The sequence below is a fragment of the Hippichthys cyanospilos genome, chromosome 14 (assembly GCF_059441005.1).
Source record: "Hippichthys cyanospilos isolate Australia breed blue-spotted pipefish chromosome 14, RoL_Hcya_1.0, whole genome shotgun sequence".
In the NCBI taxonomy this organism is placed as follows: Eukaryota; Metazoa; Chordata; class Actinopteri; order Syngnathiformes; family Syngnathidae; genus Hippichthys; species Hippichthys cyanospilos.
In genome coordinates, this window is record NC_142382.1 from 8,280,453 (window position 1) to 8,300,700 (window position 20,248).

At 38.7% G+C, this 20,248-nt stretch overlaps 4 protein-coding genes across 8 annotated transcripts in view; 3 read left to right on the forward strand and 1 right to left on the reverse strand.

Annotated features, from left to right (window-relative positions):
• The window catches only part of pcnx1 (pecanex 1), a 29,372-nt gene extending 26,976 nt beyond the window's left edge, over window positions 1-2,396 (forward strand). For both annotated transcript variants that reach the window (XM_088432533.1, XM_088432534.1), the window contains exon 35: window positions 51-2,396. In XM_088432533.1, the coding sequence (XP_088288659.1) occupies window positions 51-191 (141 nt within the window). In that variant the 3' untranslated portion in view covers window positions 192-2,396. The remainder of the gene's footprint in view (window positions 1-50) is intronic.
• Window positions 2,397-3,019: 623 nt separating this feature from the next.
• Window positions 3,020-9,704, forward strand: lgmn (legumain). Its single transcript, XM_088432535.1, has 14 exons — window positions 3,020-3,164; window positions 3,383-3,541; window positions 4,036-4,133; window positions 5,746-5,827; window positions 5,896-5,978; window positions 6,048-6,123; window positions 6,970-7,032; window positions 7,119-7,185; window positions 7,261-7,379; window positions 8,332-8,421; window positions 8,496-8,699; window positions 8,785-8,955; window positions 9,347-9,414; window positions 9,518-9,704. The coding sequence occupies exons 2-14, from the start codon at window positions 3,398-3,400 to the stop codon at window positions 9,558-9,560; spliced, it is 1,308 nt and encodes a 435-aa protein (XP_088288661.1). The 5' UTR covers window positions 3,020-3,164; window positions 3,383-3,397; the 3' UTR covers window positions 9,561-9,704.
• An 872-nt stretch (window positions 9,705-10,576) lies between these two features.
• chp1 (calcineurin-like EF-hand protein 1) lies at window positions 10,577-15,699 on the forward strand. The gene is made up of 7 exons (XM_088432536.1): window positions 10,577-10,971; window positions 11,536-11,608; window positions 11,976-12,056; window positions 12,803-12,930; window positions 13,022-13,083; window positions 13,885-14,007; window positions 14,774-15,699. The coding sequence occupies exons 1-7, from the start codon at window positions 10,905-10,907 to the stop codon at window positions 14,825-14,827; spliced, it is 588 nt and encodes a 195-aa protein (XP_088288662.1). The 5' UTR covers window positions 10,577-10,904; the 3' UTR covers window positions 14,828-15,699.
• A 727-nt stretch (window positions 15,700-16,426) lies between these two features.
• bahd1 (bromo adjacent homology domain containing 1) overlaps window positions 16,427-20,248 on the reverse strand; it is a 38,892-nt gene continuing 35,070 nt past the window's right edge. For all 4 annotated transcript variants that reach the window (XM_088433821.1, XM_088433818.1, XM_088433820.1 and 1 more), the window contains exon 7: window positions 16,427-19,578. In XM_088433821.1, the coding sequence (XP_088289947.1) occupies window positions 19,386-19,578 (193 nt within the window). In that variant the 3' untranslated portion in view covers window positions 16,427-19,385. The remainder of the gene's footprint in view (window positions 19,579-20,248) is intronic.

Sequence of the window (20,248 nt, forward strand, 5' to 3'; positions counted from 1 at the left end):
TTCCTCCGTGTCGTAAATGTGAGTGGACTGTTCTTATTGTTTATTTCCAGGTGATTCACCGGTGGGTGCCTTGTAGCCGCGAGCCGGCCAACCGCTCCCACATTGACAAGACCATCCTGCTGGTACAGGTGGACAACAAACTGGTGCCCATCATCGAAACGGGCGTCATCGAGCTGGGCGCCGAGGTTTAACAGGGGAGCTTAAATAGCAAGCACACCAAGGAGAACATAGACAAAGAAGCGTGAGCGCTGGAAATCAAAACGCAAGGCAAAATGTGCAAACCAATGCAGGGTACGCTATTCAGGGCTTAACATTTGCGCTACTACATTCACATTGTGTGAAGTTAGACAAAGTCCATCAACGCTCATGTTATCTGCTATTTGCTAAATAGTCGGTCATCACGGAAGGTTAGGCATATTTTGGACTTTACGCATGACATCGAGCAGCGTGGTCGACTGCTAACTTTAGCTGCTAATGGCTAGCTAGCAGCCATTGTCACTTGAAATGGCATCGATATCATTTTAAGGTTGCATGTGTTTTCAACTTTTTGCAATCACAAAATGTGGCTGACAGCTACGTATAACCACTGATTGCTAACGAGCCTCAACCGTGACCTCTCAGCTCATGGCAACCAGATGCTAATGGTCAAGTTGAAGGCAGAAGGTTTAGCACGTATTTGTGACATCACACAATGCTTACTACTAGTGTTAGCCAATAACTACTTGCCATCATCGATTGTCACCAAAGATCGAGCATGGTATCAACTTTGCATGCGATATCGCAAAATGTGGCTAACTGCTAGCATTAGCTCGAAATGGCTAAGTATCAGCTGTCGTCAGTAATTATTAAAGTTGAAGGCAGAATTTGCATAACAACACACAATGTGGATTACTTTTTTCATTTCTCACTAATAGCTAAGTAACTGCTAATGGCAGTTACCATGACTTGTTTACGAAGGTCGAGCTCATTTCTAAGTAGCCACTTACGGTTGAGTAGCAGCTATTACCGCTTGTTTTTATTCAAAAGCCTGGTATCTAATTTACATCCACCATTATTGACTTACTGTGATGTCACACAGTGGTAACATTAGCAGCTAATGTCTAACTAGGCCAATTTAGCGATGGAAAGTTTTGTGGTGATAAGCGGTTTGGAAAATGGACAGATAACAGCTGAGTAGCAGCTAACTAGCATATGTTGTGACTTGTTAACAGAGGCCAAGTAGCTGCTCTTTTCTCTCATTATCAAAGCTTGCGCTTGTTTGCAACTGGGTGGGTCGGCTGCTAAAGTTAGCCACGAATGGCAAAGTATTTACAATTAACACATTAGAAAAAGTGAAGCGCTATCAATTTTTACGTGACCAACCAACTGCCAACATTGGATGCTAACGGTTATCTTAGCAGCTATTGTCGCTTGTTATCGAATCTCAAGCATGACATTGCACAATGAGGCCAACTGCCAAAATCATCCATGAACGGCTAAGTCGCTGTTCTTGTCACTAAGGTGGATCCTGACATCAATTCTTCATGTGACATTGCACAACGCGGTCGACTGCTAGCCGCTAACTGCTGCTGGTGTCGCTTTTGACAACAGGAACTGGGAATTCACCACCACCCATCCCCTCCTTCTCACCCCTAACTGAGAGGGAATCGAACCACAGGGAAAAAGTGCAAGCAGAGGCATTTTTTAAGCGCCTCCCTCCCTCCCTCCCTCTTTGTCACAAAATGCCTTGCTTTTTTTGTCGGGGGGGGGGACATTGCTGCATGACGGTCATTGGTTTCTATGCATTTTTGTGTTGATATATTGTTTAATAATTTGCCAAATATGCCTGGTTATGTCATTTCCGCCACCACCTCTTTCCCACCCTACCCCGTTGCCATAACGACAGAGGAAATCTCATTGTGTTCATTCCATTCAGATTAGTTTGAAGATATTGACTTGCACTATATAATTTTATTTACAGTGCTGCACTACAATCGCACGCATACACACATACATACACACACACACACACATTCTTACATACATACAAACAATATCACTATTTATTATGACAGACTCTGAATGGCCGTGGTTATACCGATGCCTTGGAACGACGATTAAAATGCAATCACCCTTCTTTTTACTTTTACCGACTTGAAAATAACTTTTTATTGTATATCCGTATATATATATATATATTTACACAAATGTATATGTATAATGTCGTGTGTATAAACTATTTATTACTGTGAACATAGTATTTACACTTTCTGCTTTTTGAGATAAAAAAAAGGTTTAATGTATAAATGGACCATGGGGTGGAGAACAAGATGCAGATTTTTTTTCCTGATGTTTTAACTATTTAACTTGATTGCTTTTCTATATTGAAAAATAAACAATGATTTATTGAAGATGAATTGTTGTGATGGTTGTTTGAACTTAATTAAATGTTATTTTGTAATATGCAACTTTTCAAATTAATGTTCGTAATATTGCTCAATGTATTCCCTTAATATTGCTACTATATCTTATGGAATTTACTTTTTTAATATATTAAAAAAAATATTCCTGTAGCTGCAACTTTATTTTTTTACTTAACTCACTTTTTTTTTTTTTTTACTACGTTTCGATAGTGTACTTTGAATACTGCTGTAAACTTGGAGGGATGACTTTTCACACGAAATCAATTTTATTTATTACTTTTATTTAAAAATTGTGTGTGTGTGTTTTGCATTTCTCCACATGGTCTAACGGTATTTGGTTACAATTTCGAATATTTTGCTGTATTTTTAAATCGTCTCCATCCAAATAATAAGCTGACCCAGATTTCCCCCACTCAAAAACGCATGAAAGAATTCTGAACCCAAGCGTTTAAAATGTTGAATACAGTAAAACATAAAAGCCACGCGGTTTAAGTAAACATTTACTTTTCCGTGACCGTAGAAATCATCTCGTCGACTTTCACCTGTCAATCAAGCCCACGCCTGTCTCAAGAACATGTGATTTTTTGTAGGAAAGCTCCGCCTTCCTCGTGCTGTGATTCGCTGCCGCACCTAAATAAATCCAAGCTGTTTGCCCCACAGCATATAAACATTAAAGCCGTCAAATTAAGTGGGGTTTTTTGTTGTTGTTTTTTTTTCCTTCTTACGTTCTTTGCTCGTCAACTCCAACACAGCGAATTTCAGGTACTGTAATGTACATTTACGATGTTTTTATCTTTATTTTCAACATTCTGATAACATTTAGCTAGCTAGCTTACATAGGGAGAATGAATGCCGTCGTCATGTGATCGTCAAGTAATCAGATGGCGTCATGTTTACCTGAAAATCTTCACGAAAACTACTTAAGTCATTTCAACATTGATCTAATAATACGTTTATTGTGATTCTTATATCACCACCAGAACACGGGCGAGGAAATGGTTCGTTTGTTGGTACTCTCGATTCTGCTGGGGCTCTCCGCGGCGCAGGCGAAGTCCTTTCCCAAACAGGAGCCCCAAAACGGGAAGAACTGGGTGGTGATCGTCGCCGGCTCGTCTTCCTGGTACAACTACAGACATCAGGTAGCTAAACGTTTATGCACTCTTAGAGAAGGAAGGTACTAATACTTTGATACTCCACGTAAGTGCGTAGATTATTTTTTTTTACCTATGTACTGTGCTTATTTGTCTGACAGATAAGTCTGACAATTTTTTTTCTTTTCAAATAATTGAGCACATTTTATTCTTGTTCATTCTCTGCCTGCAAACATTCTTCAAAAAGTCATGTTAATTTGGAAGCCTTTTCTTCACACAGAACAACTTTATTTCATGGACAATATTGCACTGATTTTTTGCAAATTTTGAGTAAAATGGTAAAAAAAAAAATTTGCTTGTAAAAGACAACTTTTTACATGTTACAACTTACATGCATGATATTTCAACTTTATTTCTTTTAAACTATGAGTTGTATGTTAGTTTTCTAAAAAAAAAAAAAAAAAAAAAAAAAAGAAAGAAAGCCCAAAGCCCTCTTGTGGAATCATTAATATCAGGATGTGCCATACGTGTCCATGTAACAGGCGGACGCATGCCACGCTTACCAGATCGTACACAAGAATGGCATCCCGGACGAGCAGATTGTGGTCATGATGATGGACGACTTGGCGCAAGCTGACGAGTGAGGTTTTTTTTTTTCAACACAAGCTAACTGACACTTCAAATCCATTTTTCACATTAGTTTACAACTTTATTCATTTTTCTTTATTCATATTGTTATTATGTTCTCATTAAATTCAGCCGGTCACATTTACAATGTATAATTTGAAATGTTATTTAATAATTTAATGCTTGTACTATTACAATGTTATTCTTGGAATGGTTCTCAATGGTTTGAGCAACAAGTGAGCACTTTTCTGGCAGTCCCCAAACAAAACATTATTTTGGGGAAAAAAAAAAACAACAAAAAAAAGCAATGGTCCATTCTTATGTCAGTTGTGTTAGCCACTTTCCTGTATATGATCACAGTGGTATGCAGTCTTTATTTCCTGTTTTTAGGGGCACACCCATATCCCCAAAAAGGTCAACACTGATTACAACGCCAACCTCCAAAAAAATCAACTTCAAAAACTGCATCACGTGTTCAAAACTTTGTGTTTTTAAGTTAAACACATTTTTGAAAGACCTTGCAGCTGCACTTTATCACCCACTTCCTTTTCATATTTTTAATCTCTTCTCACATGCTTGGAATTATTTTAAAGAGAAATGAAAGTGGGTTGGCGTTTTTTTTGACATTCAACTAGCAGTCTTTGGAGACTTTTTCGACATGTGGGTTTACTTTCCTGACAAGGCAGCCAAATGTGCACACAAGCTAAATTTGCTCTTTGAGTGGAGTCACACGAAACTTATCATGATACTTTTTTCACGCTAATTATCACTGCCTGCAACCAGTTGGGTAACCTCTTCGCTTGAGTTTTCTTCCTCTGAGTCGGCGACTAAAACACTTTGGTGTGAAAGGGGGAAAAAAAAAAAGAATCAACGCTTTACTTTTAAACTCTCCCGAATGTGAATCTGGATATGAAATTATTACTACTGCAGCCTGTGTTTGATAAAGTAGTTCGTAGCGTTATCATGACCGTGATAAGCAGGAGTCAAATGTAAACACACAGGAATGGTGCTGGAATTTTTGTAAACGGAAGCCCAAAAGCCTTTCTCAACTGGATTTGTACTTATTGTTGATAGAACTTGTATCAATGCTAATTCAGCCACCCATTTTCTATTTCACTGATCCTCAATTATATCTTTTTTTTTTTTTAAGTCTAGCCCAGATTGTGTCAAATAAATAAATGAAAATAACTTCCAACTTGGTTTCAAACAATCACCAGTTTTTTTTCAAGTCTAAAAAAGAAAAGATAAGTCTTTTTAAAATATTTTTATTCTATTCAAACGTAATAACTTTGGAATTTTATAGAATAAGATAAAACTTTCTTATAAATTCACCTAATTTGTGTACATTATTCAGGATATTGTACTTTTACTTTTTCGTTGTATAAAAATTAAAAAAACAAATGTAAAAAATGAAAAAAAAAAACTACATGCACCCTTGCATACAAAGCTTTAAAAAATATTTCCTTTTATTATTTGTTTACGTCAATCTAGATTGTGTAGTAAATAAAAAAAGCCAACAAAAAGGGGAACAGTAACTTTGAATATAAATCCATTTAAGATATGAAAAATGATAAGAGATTTCTTTGCGTATTAAATGTCTACAATGTTTTTCTACTTCTCTAAAGGAATCCCACGCCTGGCATCTTGATCAACAGGCCCAACGGTAGTGACGTGTACAAGGGTGTCCTTAAGGACTACACTTCTGAGGTAAGTGCCAAAATAAAAAGGGGGGCAGTATTTGTCACAGCTTTGATGGACCACCTTGTGATGTGAAGGATGTCACTCCGGAAAACTTCCTGGCTGTGCTAAGAGGTGATGCCTCCCAAGTGAAAGGAGGTTCAGGAAAAGTGTTAAAGAGGTCAGTTTTTTTTGTTTTTTTTTTGGGTCCGGTCACCATGTCAACGTTTTTATTTTTGTGTCTCCACAGTGGTCCCAACGATCATGTCTTTGTTTACTTCACTGATCACGGTGCACCCGGAATTCTGGCCTTCCCTGATGGAGAGGTGGCTAATCTTGTCTTAACTACATTCTCACCTTTCTAAATGTTTTTTTTTTGTAAAGTACTATGTTGTTTTTTTTGTAAAAGGAAGGAAAGAAAAGTAGTAAAAAACTTCTCAAATGTATTGCATCAGCATGGGATTTTTAAAAATAATTTCAAGTGAAATAAATATAACAATACATTTTTTCAGCGTTTTTTAAATCACGCTTGAGTTATAAAGAGATAAAAAGAAAAACATATGTTTTGAGTGATTGATTTTTTTTCCCATTAACTTAGATGTTTACTCATGGGGAAAAAAACAACGATTTTTTTTTTAATTCTAAAAAAAAAAATTGTACAGCAAACCGTAAGGTTTTGTAATATGTACCAAAGAATCAATTGCAATAATAATAATAATCATCATCATCATATATACTTTTTTCATACATCAATATTTTGTCAACTGTAAAAAAATAAATAATAATTATATATATATATATGCAAAAGTAGTATTTTTTACATCAGTTGGTTGTGTACCATTTTTACTATGAAAAATAGTTTTTTGAAATAATAAAAAACAAACTTTTTTTTAAAGTAGTGTTTTTATTCTTATACTGTATATCATCCAAGAGTTCTGTCAAGTAAAAAAGACAAGAAAAATAATCAATACCTGAAATAATATTAAATGACATTTTTAAATGCATCATTTGGCTCTTGCCAAATGTAAAGTGTGTTAAACTAGGTTAAAAAATATTGATTGTAATATTATACTAGCAACCTTTTTTTCCCTTTTTAAGAGGAGGTAGTAATTTAAAAAATATATTTATATTTCAAGTTGGGTTTTCTAAGCTATATATATATATTTTTGCAGCTGCACGTCAAAGACCTCCAGGAGACCATCCAGTACATGCATGACAATAAGAAGTACAAGAAGGTGTGTACTAACTAGCTCAGTGGCCAGTCATCCTCATTGTTTGTTCACATCGATACTTATCTGTTTATCAATTTACTATGTGTCAGATGGTGTTCTACATCGAAGCATGCGAGTCGGGGTCGATGATGAAAGATCTACCTGACGATATTGACGGCGAGTTGAAGAAAACACCAACTAGAATAATTGAATAATAATTCATTTATTTTCGAATTTTTTATTCGTTTTTAGTTTTTGCCACCACGGCCGCCAACTCGCACGAGTCATCCTACGCTTGCTACTATGACGAAGCACGTGACACGTACCTTGGAGACTGGTACAGTGTCAATTGGATGGAAGACTCCGATGCTGTAAGTGTCTAGTTTCAAATATATACAGGGGCCTGTATGTAGCCATTTTTGCTCGGTAATGCCCTCTAGTGCCCGCTGTGCTGCATCGCGGCTCCACCGTTGCGCTGCGGTCCGCCAATTTAAAGCAGGACTGAAAAATCAGATCCGCCGTGGCCAATTCCTGAGTTCAGAAAGCACCAAACAGGAAAAAGAATATGCTGTGCTTCCGGATTTGCAAAGAAAAAGCCTCCATCTGGATAAGATTTTCTTTGCTGATTGATTGAATGAAGCCAAAAGCGACTGCTTCTCCTCTGTACCGTTGCCATAGAGACAAAAATCGAGAATTCATTCCATAAAGGGAGTCTGCCATTTTGATTGGAAGATCAACTTTTGGCTCAGTTGTACACAAGATTTGATTTGTCTTCAAAATTCCGGTTTCACATAGCAACATGAAATTTGGTCTATGTGTCTATAGACCAGAAGTGTCCAAACCTTGTCCCCGAGGGCCACAATCTTGCATGTTTTTGCTATTTCCATCCTCCAATACACCCGATTCCGGATCATCATCAGGCTTCTGCTGAGCTTGCCGATGCACTCATCACTTGAATAAGGTGTGTAGGAGAACAGAACCTTCAAAAACATGCTGGTTGGCAGCCCTCAAAGATTGAGTTTGGACATCCCTGGTTGCAGACCCACAAAACCATCTCAAAATCTTGGAATGACACAAGAAATGTCTTATTTTGGATTGAGGCAGAGATTCTGGGTTTGTTAGGTCTTCTTGAATTGGGGGTTCAACCAAGGTCAGTTTCCCTCAGCAAAATGAAATTTGGTAAACATTTTTGATGGCGGTCGGGTGTCTGTCATGAACGGACCCACAAAAAACTCAAGAAGCCGTACCTGAAAAGACACATGCAATCAGCCATTCCGGTTCAAAGCCTCCATATTCATACCTTGCATTTCTGTGACGCCGCAGGAGGACCTGTCCAGGGAAACGCTGCTGAAACAGTTCCGAATCGTTAAGAATCACACCAACACCAGCCACGTGCAGCAGTTTGGAAATAAAGTGAGGCCGCTCACAATTTTTTTAATGATGGCTATGTTTTTCATCAAAGTAACTAACGCTTGTCCCGCCGTCAGACTCTTGCCCACATGAAGGTGGCGGCCTTCCAGGGGACGCGCAAGAGCGCAGCCGTGGCCCCCGGCCCGTTGCCTCCCGTCAGCCACCTGGACCTGACGCCCAGTCCCGACGTTCCCCTGGCCATCCTCAAAAAGAAACTGATGTCCTCCAACGACATCAACTTGGCCCGGGGCCTCCTCTCGGAAATAGACGCACACTTGAAGGTCAACAGCCGTCGATCAAACTTTGGATGACAAAGACAAGTTAGCTGCGTGTGTTTGATTGTTCGATTTCATCTGGTGCGTGTAGGTCAGAGAGATGCTGGCGACGACCACGCGTCGGATCGTGGAGAGAGTGACGGGTGACCGTTCGGAGGCTGAGGAAGTGGTCAATGAAAGGCGGGACCTGACGCAGCATCGGTGCTACCGGACCGTCGTGGATCACTACAAACAGCACTGCTACAACTGGAACAAAGCCAAGGTACAAGTCTTGTTTAAATAGAATGTATTTGCTTGTCCATTCTGCGGTGTCCAAATCATTTTCAAAATAACGTAATAACTTGGGGGGGGTTACTTTTTTGTTATGAGAAGTGCTATATTATTTTTATTTCCCTTTAAATGGTGGTTCCCAGTTTTTTTCGTCTCTCTTGAACAACAAATTTGATTCACAGCAGTGATCACTTTAACAGTTGAAAAATGACACTAGCAAGTTTGTTTTTCAGGTTTTGTACCCCTGCACTCTACCCATTCTTATTCTTTTTTAGGAGTTTTTTTTATTATAAAAGTCTTTTATTCATGAACTTTCTTTTGAATTAATGTCTGCCAGATGTAACAACCTTAAAAATTGAGGCTTTCATTGTTTTTTTTTCTAGTATGAATATGCGCTGAGACATCTATACGCTCTGGTCAACTTATGTGAGAGGGGTTACTCCGCTAACAGGTAGCTGGAACACTTTATTCAAAATGTGTTTCATTTATATAATAATACAAACAGATACAGGTGGAATTCTCATGTCATTGTCTTTTTGTGTGTGTGTGTGTAGCATCCAGATGGCCATGGACTTGGTGTGCCACTTGACCGAGTGAAAAAACCCTCAAAACATGAAAGCTGCTTGGTTATTTTTATCAACACACTATTAACATTTTTTTTATGTTTGTCTCCCATCGTGTGTATTTGATTTTAAAAGAATTGCACTTTTGAATGGTTTCTGAATTACACTTTTGAAATGATTGTGCTTCCAAGGACATGTTTATTTGTGTAAATTCATTTTGCTATCGGCTTTACTTTGTGTGACGATAATGAATGTTTACTGAGGCTCCGATGAAAAGGTGAAATGCCATACAAAGCTCACATTTCTCCTGTAGTTTCTTTATGTTGGCTAACACATCAGTTTCATAACTCCTCTATAGTATTTTTAAGGGACAATGTGTAAGATTTAGACCGTAAAAAAGGAGTAAAGGATTATAAATTTCAAAAACTTGAAAATGAATGTGTTCGTAATGACCAACCATATGTTTTAAATATAATCGTAGGTTTAGTTATCATTCAATTATATTACATGGGAGCTGGCACTCCTCCGGAGGCTGCCATGTTTATTATAGCGATGGACAATGGTAAATGCATCACCACCTGCTGGCCCTAATGAAAAACTGTCAAATCTTACACAGTGTCCCTTTAACACCAAAACAAGAGACCGTTGCATTAAAATCACAGTGAAACACTGCCATCTGTTGGAGGACTGTAGGTATGCAGTAACGTGATTTCAACATTTTTACTTCGTATTATTTGACCAAATTCTGTTTCTGTTCAATCAGTCCATCATTTGAAAGGAAATCGCCTATTTTTGCAATAAACCTACTAGTTCCGTATTATTATATTATTCCGTATTTATATATAAATATTTAATCAATCTAGAATTGTAACCATCACACAACACAGTTTTACATAAATGGCGACATTCTAATCATTGTGGCAAATGGCTTCTCTTTGCATTGGAGATCTGTAAATTTGAAAAATAATATTTTTAACAAGGCTCATATCACGCTTCCTATGTTCACATTTTTAATCAGGCACTCACACTACCACCAATTTCAACTATGATGACCCCGCCCACTCGATAAAGACGGAAGATAAAAGCACCGAAACTCGCCTTCGTTTTGTTAGACGCAGAAGCTCGCGGGTGTTGTAGTCAAATTGGAAAACAAAAACAAAAATAAATGACGTTCAATTTTTACATACGGAGCAAACGTTAAAGTTGCACCAAACTTGCCCGAGACTTACCTGGTTTCTTTTCGGTGGACGGGCGAGCTAGACCTGCTTGCTAGCTGCTCAAATTGTAGCCGTTTTTGTGTTTTTTTTCCCCCTTTCTTTTGCTAACTGACGCTTGTATAGCCTGTTCGATTGTGTGTGCTGTTTCCGAAGACGACATCATGGGATCCCGAGCGTCCACATTGCTCCGCGAGGAGGAAATTGAGGAAATCAAGAAAGAAACTGGCTGTAAGTTAATGTAATTATTTTCTGTGTAAAAGTCAAAATGCTAAAAATTCTTCAGCCGTCTAAAGAAACGTCAGCGGGGCGGGGGTCTAATTGGAAGAATAGAATTATTTCCTTCAAGGAAGCCCCATTTTATGATTTACAGTAGGCCTTTATAACGGGATCATAATTTTGGGTTGATGACTCGTTAATCGTTTATATCACAGTGACGTCACGCGTACTTCCGGGTGGCAAAAAGCTTCATTGTAGCTAGAAAATATGTTTATTAAATTACAACTTTGCCTCGTTACACAGCAGTTCGGTTTCACTACATAGCGGATTTTTGTTAATGACAACTTCTATTGCAGGTTGACGTTGCTGTTTTTCTTGCTATTTTCTTTCTGTTAGGTAAAACCAGTCAACAAATAGCAATTTTATTGATTTGAAAAACAAAAAACAAAAACAACCTGGCACCCTCTTTGGATCGAGGATGAGGTCCTGACCCGAGGACAACTCTGCCAATCAATTTTCATATGATTGAATGTACATGATGTCATAACATCATTTTCCCTGTGTCCTTTGACGCAGTTTCGCACAGTCAGATCACTCGTCTGTACAGTCGCTTCACCAGCTTGGATAAAGGCGAGAACGGCACCCTCAGGTGAGACAAATAGGCATGCAGCACCATTCTCCATTTGAACACCGGTAGAACATTTTTCCATAGTTAATAAGAAACTAAAGATTTGTCTTTAGTTGAGCAGCCGGGTAATGATTACATGTTCTATCTAGCTCCTGAATTTACCGCAGTTAAATCCACTGTTGTGTGTTGGTGGAACTGTGGCGTTTACACACAACAAGTTTTGGTTGTGGGTGTTCCGGCTCACAAGGTGACTGGAGGTGTCATTTTGCTCTATCTATTATTATGAGGGTCAATATCGCCACGGAGTGCCTTTGGTGACGTGCTGTTGATGCAGGTGTAGCACATAAGTGTTTTCCCCATCGAATCCATTTGATCTTTCTGCTCACAGCCGTGAAGACTTCCAGAGGATTCCAGAGTTGGCCATCAATCCTTTGGGCGACCGCATCATCAACGCCTTCTTCCCCGAGGGGTGAGATACTGATTTTCAAATGTTATCTGCTGACCGTCCAAAAACGGGAGCGCGCATGAAAGATATTAGGTTCCGAATAGTGATTTACAGTTTCAAACTTAGATATGGCAACATTGAGAAACCTGTATTCACCTACAGTATATTTTTGAAACACATCCGATAATCAGTAGAGATCAAATCTTGTAGCAAAATCTGCAAGCAATTGATACATCTGCTAAATAGATTTAGAAATTGCTTAGTGATTCCACAGCGGCACACTACAAGTTACTCAACTCCCATCGACATGAACTATGTTGAGGTGAGAAGGCATCAGTCAAAACATCAGTTATTACTTTTACATGAACTCTTGTGCAGTATTTTGATCATTTTTAGATAATTTTCTCCCACATTCTTACAGTATTTTATCCAAGGGATGACACACTCCTTTTAGTGTTATAATTAAGTGATTAAGCCATATTGAAGGTTGACATGTTGACATGAAATTTCAGCTCCCTTGTGTCTTCTTTCAATGCTTTTCTTTTGGTGTGAAGGAAACGTTGTGTGTCAAACAAGGAAAAAGAAATGTAGAATAAATAAGTTTCATTTTTTACAGTCTCTATATTCTAGATGCAATATTGTATAAAATAGAATAAGAGAAAGTACAAAGTCTTAAAAGAATCTGAAATAGTTAACGTTTGAGGATATATCTTGAATATCTTTTTGATAAATACCTTTTTTTTTTTGTTTTTCTTCCCTAACGCGGTCAGGGAGGACCAGGTGAACTTCCGAGGATTCATGCGCACGCTGGCCCACTTCCGTCCCATCGAGGACAGCGAGAAGAACAAGAACGCCAGCGCCAGCGAGCCGCTCAACAGCAGAACCAACAAGTTGCTGTGTGAGTGCCCGCAAACGCAAAGCGCGCCAATGCAAAGCCGCCTGGCTCACTTCCATTTTTTTTTTTCCTTCTTCTTCTTCCTTCCGCGCAGTCGCTTTCCGACTTTACGACCTGGACAGAGATGACAAGATCTCGCGCGATGAGCTGCTCCAGGTCAGTGCCGCGCACACTTTCACCTTTTTGATTTTTAATCAATAAAGATTGAAGTAAATATGAGTACTACAGTAATATTTGTCATTAATATGTGTAACATGAAGACCTTTCACTTTTTTTTTCCCCCGCGGGAGGGATTCCGGTCCCCATTAACCGCGAAAAACGAGGGATCACTATCAATATAAATAATCAAAACTAGGAGTGTTATTTTAGTTAAATCCTCACAAAAATGCCACAGTTTATTTTAATCAATAAATGTTTAGATATTGCCAAAAACATTTCAGGGAAAAAATAGAGGAGGAGGACAAAAGAAAAAAAAACTAATATAGGTTTAAAATAGAAAATAATAAAAATTAAAATGGCAAATGGGTTATTAAACTTAGCCCTTCAACAATAATTGTGTACTAAAATAAACAGCTGTGTTCATTCATTACAGAATCCCAAGAAATCAAGAGGAATTTCAAAAATCACATTCTGAGCATTATTCCTGCCCCTCAAGTCGATATCAAACACTTTTTTTTTTTTTTTTAACCCAAAGTTTTGGAAAGATTTGAGCAGTTTATGATGTTAGTTTATATTGCTTTTGCGTCATCCGGGAAGTTGCCCAACCTGAGCAAAGTGTTGAAACCTGCACGTTGCGTCAGCGGCACGCCATTTAGCCAAAGAATTAGAAGCGCCGCGGGGACGCTTTGGCCTTTTGCCTTTTGTTTGTTTGTTTGTTTTCCTTCCCGCCGAGCGGCGTTCATGACTCGGCCGTTTTGAGGTCAAACGCATTACAAGGCGTCTTTGTGATTTCGGCAGGTGTTAAGGATGATGGTGGGCGTGAACATCTCCGACGAGCAGCTGGGGAGCATCGCCGACAGAACCATCCAGGAGGCGGACACCAACGGCGACAGCTCCATTTCCTTCAACGAGTTCATTAAGGCCGGTGCAATGCAATTCCCGCGTTTTTGCAGTCGAGTCATCGGCCGACACTTTTTTCTCACAATTTGATCCCTGTGGCTTACCCGGAGGATTATTTTTTTACTAGCCACCAGGGGGCAATGTTCAATCTGCGTTGAAGGTGTTTCTCATATTTCTAAGCGTGCTGTTGATAGTGTAAGCGCTCAAACGAGATCAAGTTTTAGCATGTCGGAATCTTAGTGATGCCGACCAATAGCAAACCGACATTTTTGTGACGTGTGAGTATGATGTGACTCGCAGTCATACGCACGCACACTGACGGCCAAGTTTGAATTTTGCGATTGTTGTTGATGAGGGGACGAAAAACGTTGTGGAAAAAAAAAAAAACGCCGAAACCCAGGGCTCCACTGTTTATTTTTAGGAGTATATATATGTGTGTGTGTGTATATATAAATATTTTGATGTATGTGTTTTTGCAAATAGTAATAATACTAATGTGGGTACAGTCTATTTTTTTTTTTGACTTTAGCTACTATTCAATATTTTTTTAAAATAATTTAAATGTGTTCAATGGTGATTGTTCTTAAATCTTTTTTTTTTTTAATGTCTGTGAAATTCTGTCACTTTTTTTGAGGGTTCCCCCTAGAATGTACTATTTACATGAATTTCCACATTTGTATTGCCCCCCCCCCCCCTTCCCCCCCATGACTTTTCAATATTAGAATTTTAACAGATGTAAATTTTTGTGGTATTTTAATTTCTTAAAAATATGTTTTGTGTGTGACAGGTGCTGGAGAAGGTGGACGTGGAGCAAAAAATGAGCATCCGTTTCCTGCATTAATGACTTGACTTTTTGTTTAAGAAATGGTGACATCCGGACTTTTTTTTTTTTTTTTTTCTTCCCCTCCATCGCCATCAGTCTGAAAGCAGGCGCCTGTGGTCCTCGCCTCCGGTCGAAAAGACCCTGTGTCATGTCCAAATAATATCTTTGTGCTGCTACATGTGCATGTGCCTTGATTCCTTTTTTTTTTTTTGGGATATATGCAATTTTTTCGCTCCCATTGATGGGTGCAGCCTAATGATGTTGCAAGGACCAGGGGGGCTTTTAAAAAATTATTTTAAATGAGACAGATTATGGATTTTGTTGCACCGTGTAATTGTTTTTTTTTTTTTTCGTTTTTTTTTTAAACAGTGTTAATACTGCTAATGCAGCATTTCATCCCAACCCGCCAAGTTCAACTTTAAAGGGCTGTGGATGATTTGGCCAAACACTAATATACATCACAGTTTATACACAACACTTTATGTCACTTGTCATTTTTTTCCATAATATGTCTCTTTTAAAGAGCCTGCAGCCTTTTGTTTCAGCTTACATGAACTAGAGTACTGCCAATGAAAACTGCTGAGAGGTAACATTTGACTTTTGATATCACGGGATATTAAAAAAAAATGTGGACCAGCGAAATCTTAGTTTTTTTTGAAGAAATTTTTGTAGTAGATCGAACTAGTGTGCATGTCCGTAATATGCAACATCTGACTCCCGATCGTTTTACTAACTCCACATGTGAAAATCCTGTGTAGAGGGTAATATGATAAAAATATTGAAATTGTTTTAAACCTAGACGTGAGACATGACTTGAAAAATATTCATCTGATGAATATTTTTGTCACAGCTGAGAGATGTATTTGAATTCAATAAAATGAGATACCATGTTTGGACTGTTGTCTTTGTATGTTGTACGCTTTGTGACTTCTTCAGTTGTCACTTGAGTAAAGTTATTAAAATAAAGTACAGTATCTCCTTGGCGGTTGACGATAACGTTCCTTTGTGGCGTTCTCTGGCGACCTCCAGGGATATAATTTGTTATGCTTTTCCAAGGAGGTACGTTGTCCGGTTGAAGGACTGAACCCAAACATATAAAACAATAAGGTTCTGCCACTTAGCGTGCCATTTTTAGCACCATTTTCTTTCTAACAAGTTCTAAGAATCAAGGAAAAGATAATTTAGAACAAGCGACAGCAAGCGACAGCGAGCGATGGGCTGCAAAATGGCGCCCCAAACTCACGTGACTCATTTCAGCCAGTCAAACGTCCTGAGTTGCCACAGGCGCCGTCTTAAATTTGGTGGAGAGCCCTCTTGTGGACAATATCTCTTACTACAACCGTCAACTTGGCTGAGTTAATTACAGTAACGCATACAAAATTCATCAACCCGTGTTTCTTTATTTGATGTCATCATTGATCGCGGGTGAGCTGGAGCCAATCGTAGCTACAACCGGGACTGATGGCCAGCCAATCAGAAAATCCTTAGACAAACGTCCATTCGCACATACAGAAAATGTATTGACTCGAACCAGCCAAATGACTTGTGAACGAGTACTACATGCCCATGCCCATATAGCCACATTATTTGTATCCGCACACAAATGAACACACGAAATTGCACTTTAAACTCATATATTATTTATTACAATTAAATATTTTTCTTTTATTACAGAGGTCCATTTTCAATCAATACAAATAAACTGTGCTGTGATTAAAACCTCCAAGATACTTCCAAAATGCCATGCAAGAGAATATGAACATAAAGAGCTCACACCAGAAACAAACCCAACATGTAGCTAATATGATTTCGAACGTTCTTCTACACTCAGAGGAATGATATTCATAAATTCATATTTCGATACTCCCCTTTAGTCTCTTTTTTTGGGGTGCAATTCAACATGAGACCAGTGTCATCTGACTTAAGTGACAGAAAAGGCATTTGGAAGTTACATCAAAAATAAACTACTCACTGCTCACATTTCTCTTCTTGGAAAAACACTCGGAATATATATATGTTTATATATATATATAGATAGATTTTCATTAAATATGGGTTTACAGGAACAGGCACAGAGGACCAATTAAGACATCTAGTATCACGCGTTGATTGATCAGGAGAGCTGAGCGACTTCTAAGGCCATTACTGCATTTACACTGCACTCCGCTGAACTGTAACGACGCCCAGTGGGCTTTTTGTCAATCGATTAGCAAAGCAGACGTACTCCAGCCATTGCTCATCATTTATATATCAAATGGTGACCGTCGTGAAAATCTTTCATCTTTCGTTCGGAAATCGCACCGATGTTCAGCACTGTATCATGTCCGAAATATGTGGCGTTTTCCTCAAAATACAAGCCAAATATACCATTATGCGCAAAATAGAATCACAAATTTCCGCTACAATTTAAAATGTGTGTATATATTATATATATATATATATATACCTGAATCGGAAAACGTTACTGAATTAATCACGATTAATCACAGTTTTCACCAACTATTTTCTATGACGCTTGTAGCAGATACTTTAAAATTCATTTATATATATATATATATATATATATATTATATATATTTTGCACACATTTTTTTTTTGCTCTAAGATCCCAAGGATTTTTCTCAAATTATGGTGTGTGTGTGTTTGTGTTGTTGGCCAGTGCAGGTAAAAGGGGAAGCAAATAGACTTTTGCTCATCTCAAATATTTCTTTGAGAATAAATTCAACTTTTATTCTCTGTAATAAATAGGTTGTCTTTTCTCAAGCGGAGGGGAATTTTTCATCATGGATCACATGACCTAATAAAACTACAAAAGGTCCAAGTTTACGCGTCACACCGTCGGATTTTTCACAAGTTACAACAGAGGTTTTTTTCCATTCTAAAAGTCAACTGAATAGGACTATTTTTCTGTGGACATATGCGTCACACAGTGGAAAATCTCATCTTAGTTCCTTTTATGAACCCTTATGCGTTATTTTGACCATTTTTGGGTCCTTTTTTCCCCACACCATTCTGACAGTGTTTTAGCCACGGGATGGCACACTTTTGGTAGGGCGATAACTAAGTGGTTGTACTATCTTGAAATTTGAATTCTGGGTGAAATTTCAGCTCCCTACTGTCTTTTCTCAATGATTTATCTTTGATGTGACATGCCTTTGAAGATCAAAGGATTGGACAAAATACCGCACAAGGGATAAAAACGCCACAAGAAACGTTTATTTAAACATGAACACATCCCTGCACATCATATCGTCATCATTTTTTTATTTTGTTGAGCCTGGTTGCAGTTCTTATTTCTGCAAATACTTATTAGTTCAAAAGTCTACACTAACATATATCGCGCTATTATTATAATTATTACTATTATTATAATTACACTGTAAGTCGACTTTCAAACGATTTAGACTTTTTGAATAAAAATATTTACTAATTGATAATCCTCAAGTAACAGCATCAGTTCTGTTCTATTAGTTGTCAGACGTGTCCAAAATCTATTCAGTATAATACATGCTGCGTTGCTTTTTTCAGTCATAAAGTCTTCATTCTCTGATGACAATTATTGAAGGGGGGGAGGAATCGCTCCAAAAAGTTTGAAATTGAGATGCTGAAGTTGATATTATCGCGACTGGATTATGAGTACAAGCCACTTCCTGATGATTTGGACATAGCTCAAACGTTTAAAGCTTAATTTGATTAAATATCTTATATTAAAATTTATATATTAGAGACCAATGTAGCTTCCATTGGTTGCGAGATAACAGGTGTCAAATTGCAGTCCTGGAGGGCCGGTATCTGGCATGTTTTCAGACTTTCTCTCTCAAAAACACCTGATTCAAATGATTAATAAGAAATGACATGACTAATAAGCTAATCATTTGAATCAGGTGTGTCGGGAGAGGAACATGCAGGATACCGGCCCTCCAGGACTGGACTTCCACACATCATTTCTACTTTTCTCAACATTGCTGGATATGTCAACCAAACACAAAGCAAGAAATACGTCGCCTTGTATTTTAAGTAAAATAATTGACATTTTTTCCCCTCTATATACTTTTAAAAATATATGCGATGCCGGAGAGCCGAAGCGCCAATTTGTAGATTTTTCAAACCTTAGTGATGGCAGCTAGATATTTTGAGTGCGTTTCCTTCTTGAAGTGTGATCTCTGTACGATCGCATGAGGGTCAAAGTCCTACATTCACAGTAAGAATCTCTTTTACAGAGCAATGAGGGAAGTAAAGGCCTCTTAAGTTGCGTCTGCGTGCGAGCGATAGGCAGATGCGTCCGTTCGTCACGTATAAGCTCCTTCAAATGGCACATTTCAAAGACCTGCGGGAGAAGCTTCCAAACAGGAAGCCGCGTATGATTAAAACCATTTCCACGGCCATTATCGCTTCCGCGCCGCGTTGTCAGACCTTAACGTTTTCTTCACAAGTGTGTGTCGCGTCGGTGTGAAATTTCGACGAGAAACTAATCTCGCAATCCTTCATCCTCAAACCTCCGGGCCCGGAGCCGGTTTAAGCGGAGGCGGATGAAAGCGCCTTATCTCACGTGCGTGCGCGGTTGGCGCGGCGGGCGCTACTGCAGGTTCTTGAGGAGGCGTCCGTAGCGGAAGTCGTAGACGTGGCGGCAGAAAAACACCAGCTCCGGGTCCACGTCGTCCGGCGCGCAGCGGTGGCTGGGAGCGGCGTGCCCGACCGCGGGCGGGACCAGGAGGGAGGCGGCGCTGTCGGGTACGCCCTCCCCTCGCCGTTTTACCAAGGCACAAAATCTGGAAGGCGCGAGGAAATGTCCATTTTAAAAACAATAAGTCGTCGTGTTTTGACCCTCGAATCGCCAGTGCAAAAATAAATACACACCGACCTTATTCGCATCTTTTAGTTTGTTTTGGGTTAGGGTTTGGTTTGACCAATTACAAAGCAGTTTCAATTTAGTTTTTTTTACTGTTGAAAATGCTAAAGTGGTGAAAATGTGTGTCCACACGGCCGGACGATTAACATCAGTTGTAAATAATTCACCCGCAGTTGTAACTTTTGTTATGAATACCGGTTTCCCACAGGACTCATTGAAGAGAGGCCTCTTGACACCGTTTTGCATTATAATGTCAGTTAAACGCCTGTTTTCGCTCCGCAACCCTCGTGAGGATAAGCGGTCAAGATGATGATGTTTCTTGGCAGCCACACGGTGTGAAGTGCGGCTTCGGTAACCAAAAAGTTTCACTTTACGCTTAAAAATTCTGCCACCATAAAAACCTTCCTATATCATAAGAATAAGCCACTATGATAAATGTAATTTATTTACATATAGTTCACTGGAAAGTTTAATATATGATTATATGGGCCCTGGAAGCCTCTGTGGCACATATAGGCAGCTAGATGTATGTTAGCACCCCCTGCTGGTAAAACGTTCATACAACAGCTTACAACTTCCACAGCATGTCA

Excerpts from the sequence above, each read along its gene's own strand:
- lgmn (XM_088432535.1), top strand. The coding sequence starts at position 3,398 with ATGGTTCGTTTGTTGGTACTCTCGATTCTGCTGGGGCTCTCCGCGGCG. Across the intron at positions 5,828-5,895 it reads TTAAGGACTACACTTCTGAG|GATGTCACTCCGGAAAACTT; the intron begins GTAAGTGCCAAA and ends TGTGATGTGAAG. Across the intron at positions 8,422-8,495 it reads TGCAGCAGTTTGGAAATAAA|ACTCTTGCCCACATGAAGGT; the intron begins GTGAGGCCGCTC and ends TCCCGCCGTCAG.
- chp1 (XM_088432536.1), top strand. The coding sequence starts at position 10,905 with ATGGGATCCCGAGCGTCCACATTGCTCCGCGAGGAGGAAATTGAGGAA. Across the intron at positions 11,609-11,975 it reads GGCGAGAACGGCACCCTCAG|CCGTGAAGACTTCCAGAGGA; the intron begins GTGAGACAAATA and ends TTCTGCTCACAG. Across the intron at positions 13,084-13,884 it reads CGCGCGATGAGCTGCTCCAG|GTGTTAAGGATGATGGTGGG; the intron begins GTCAGTGCCGCG and ends TGATTTCGGCAG.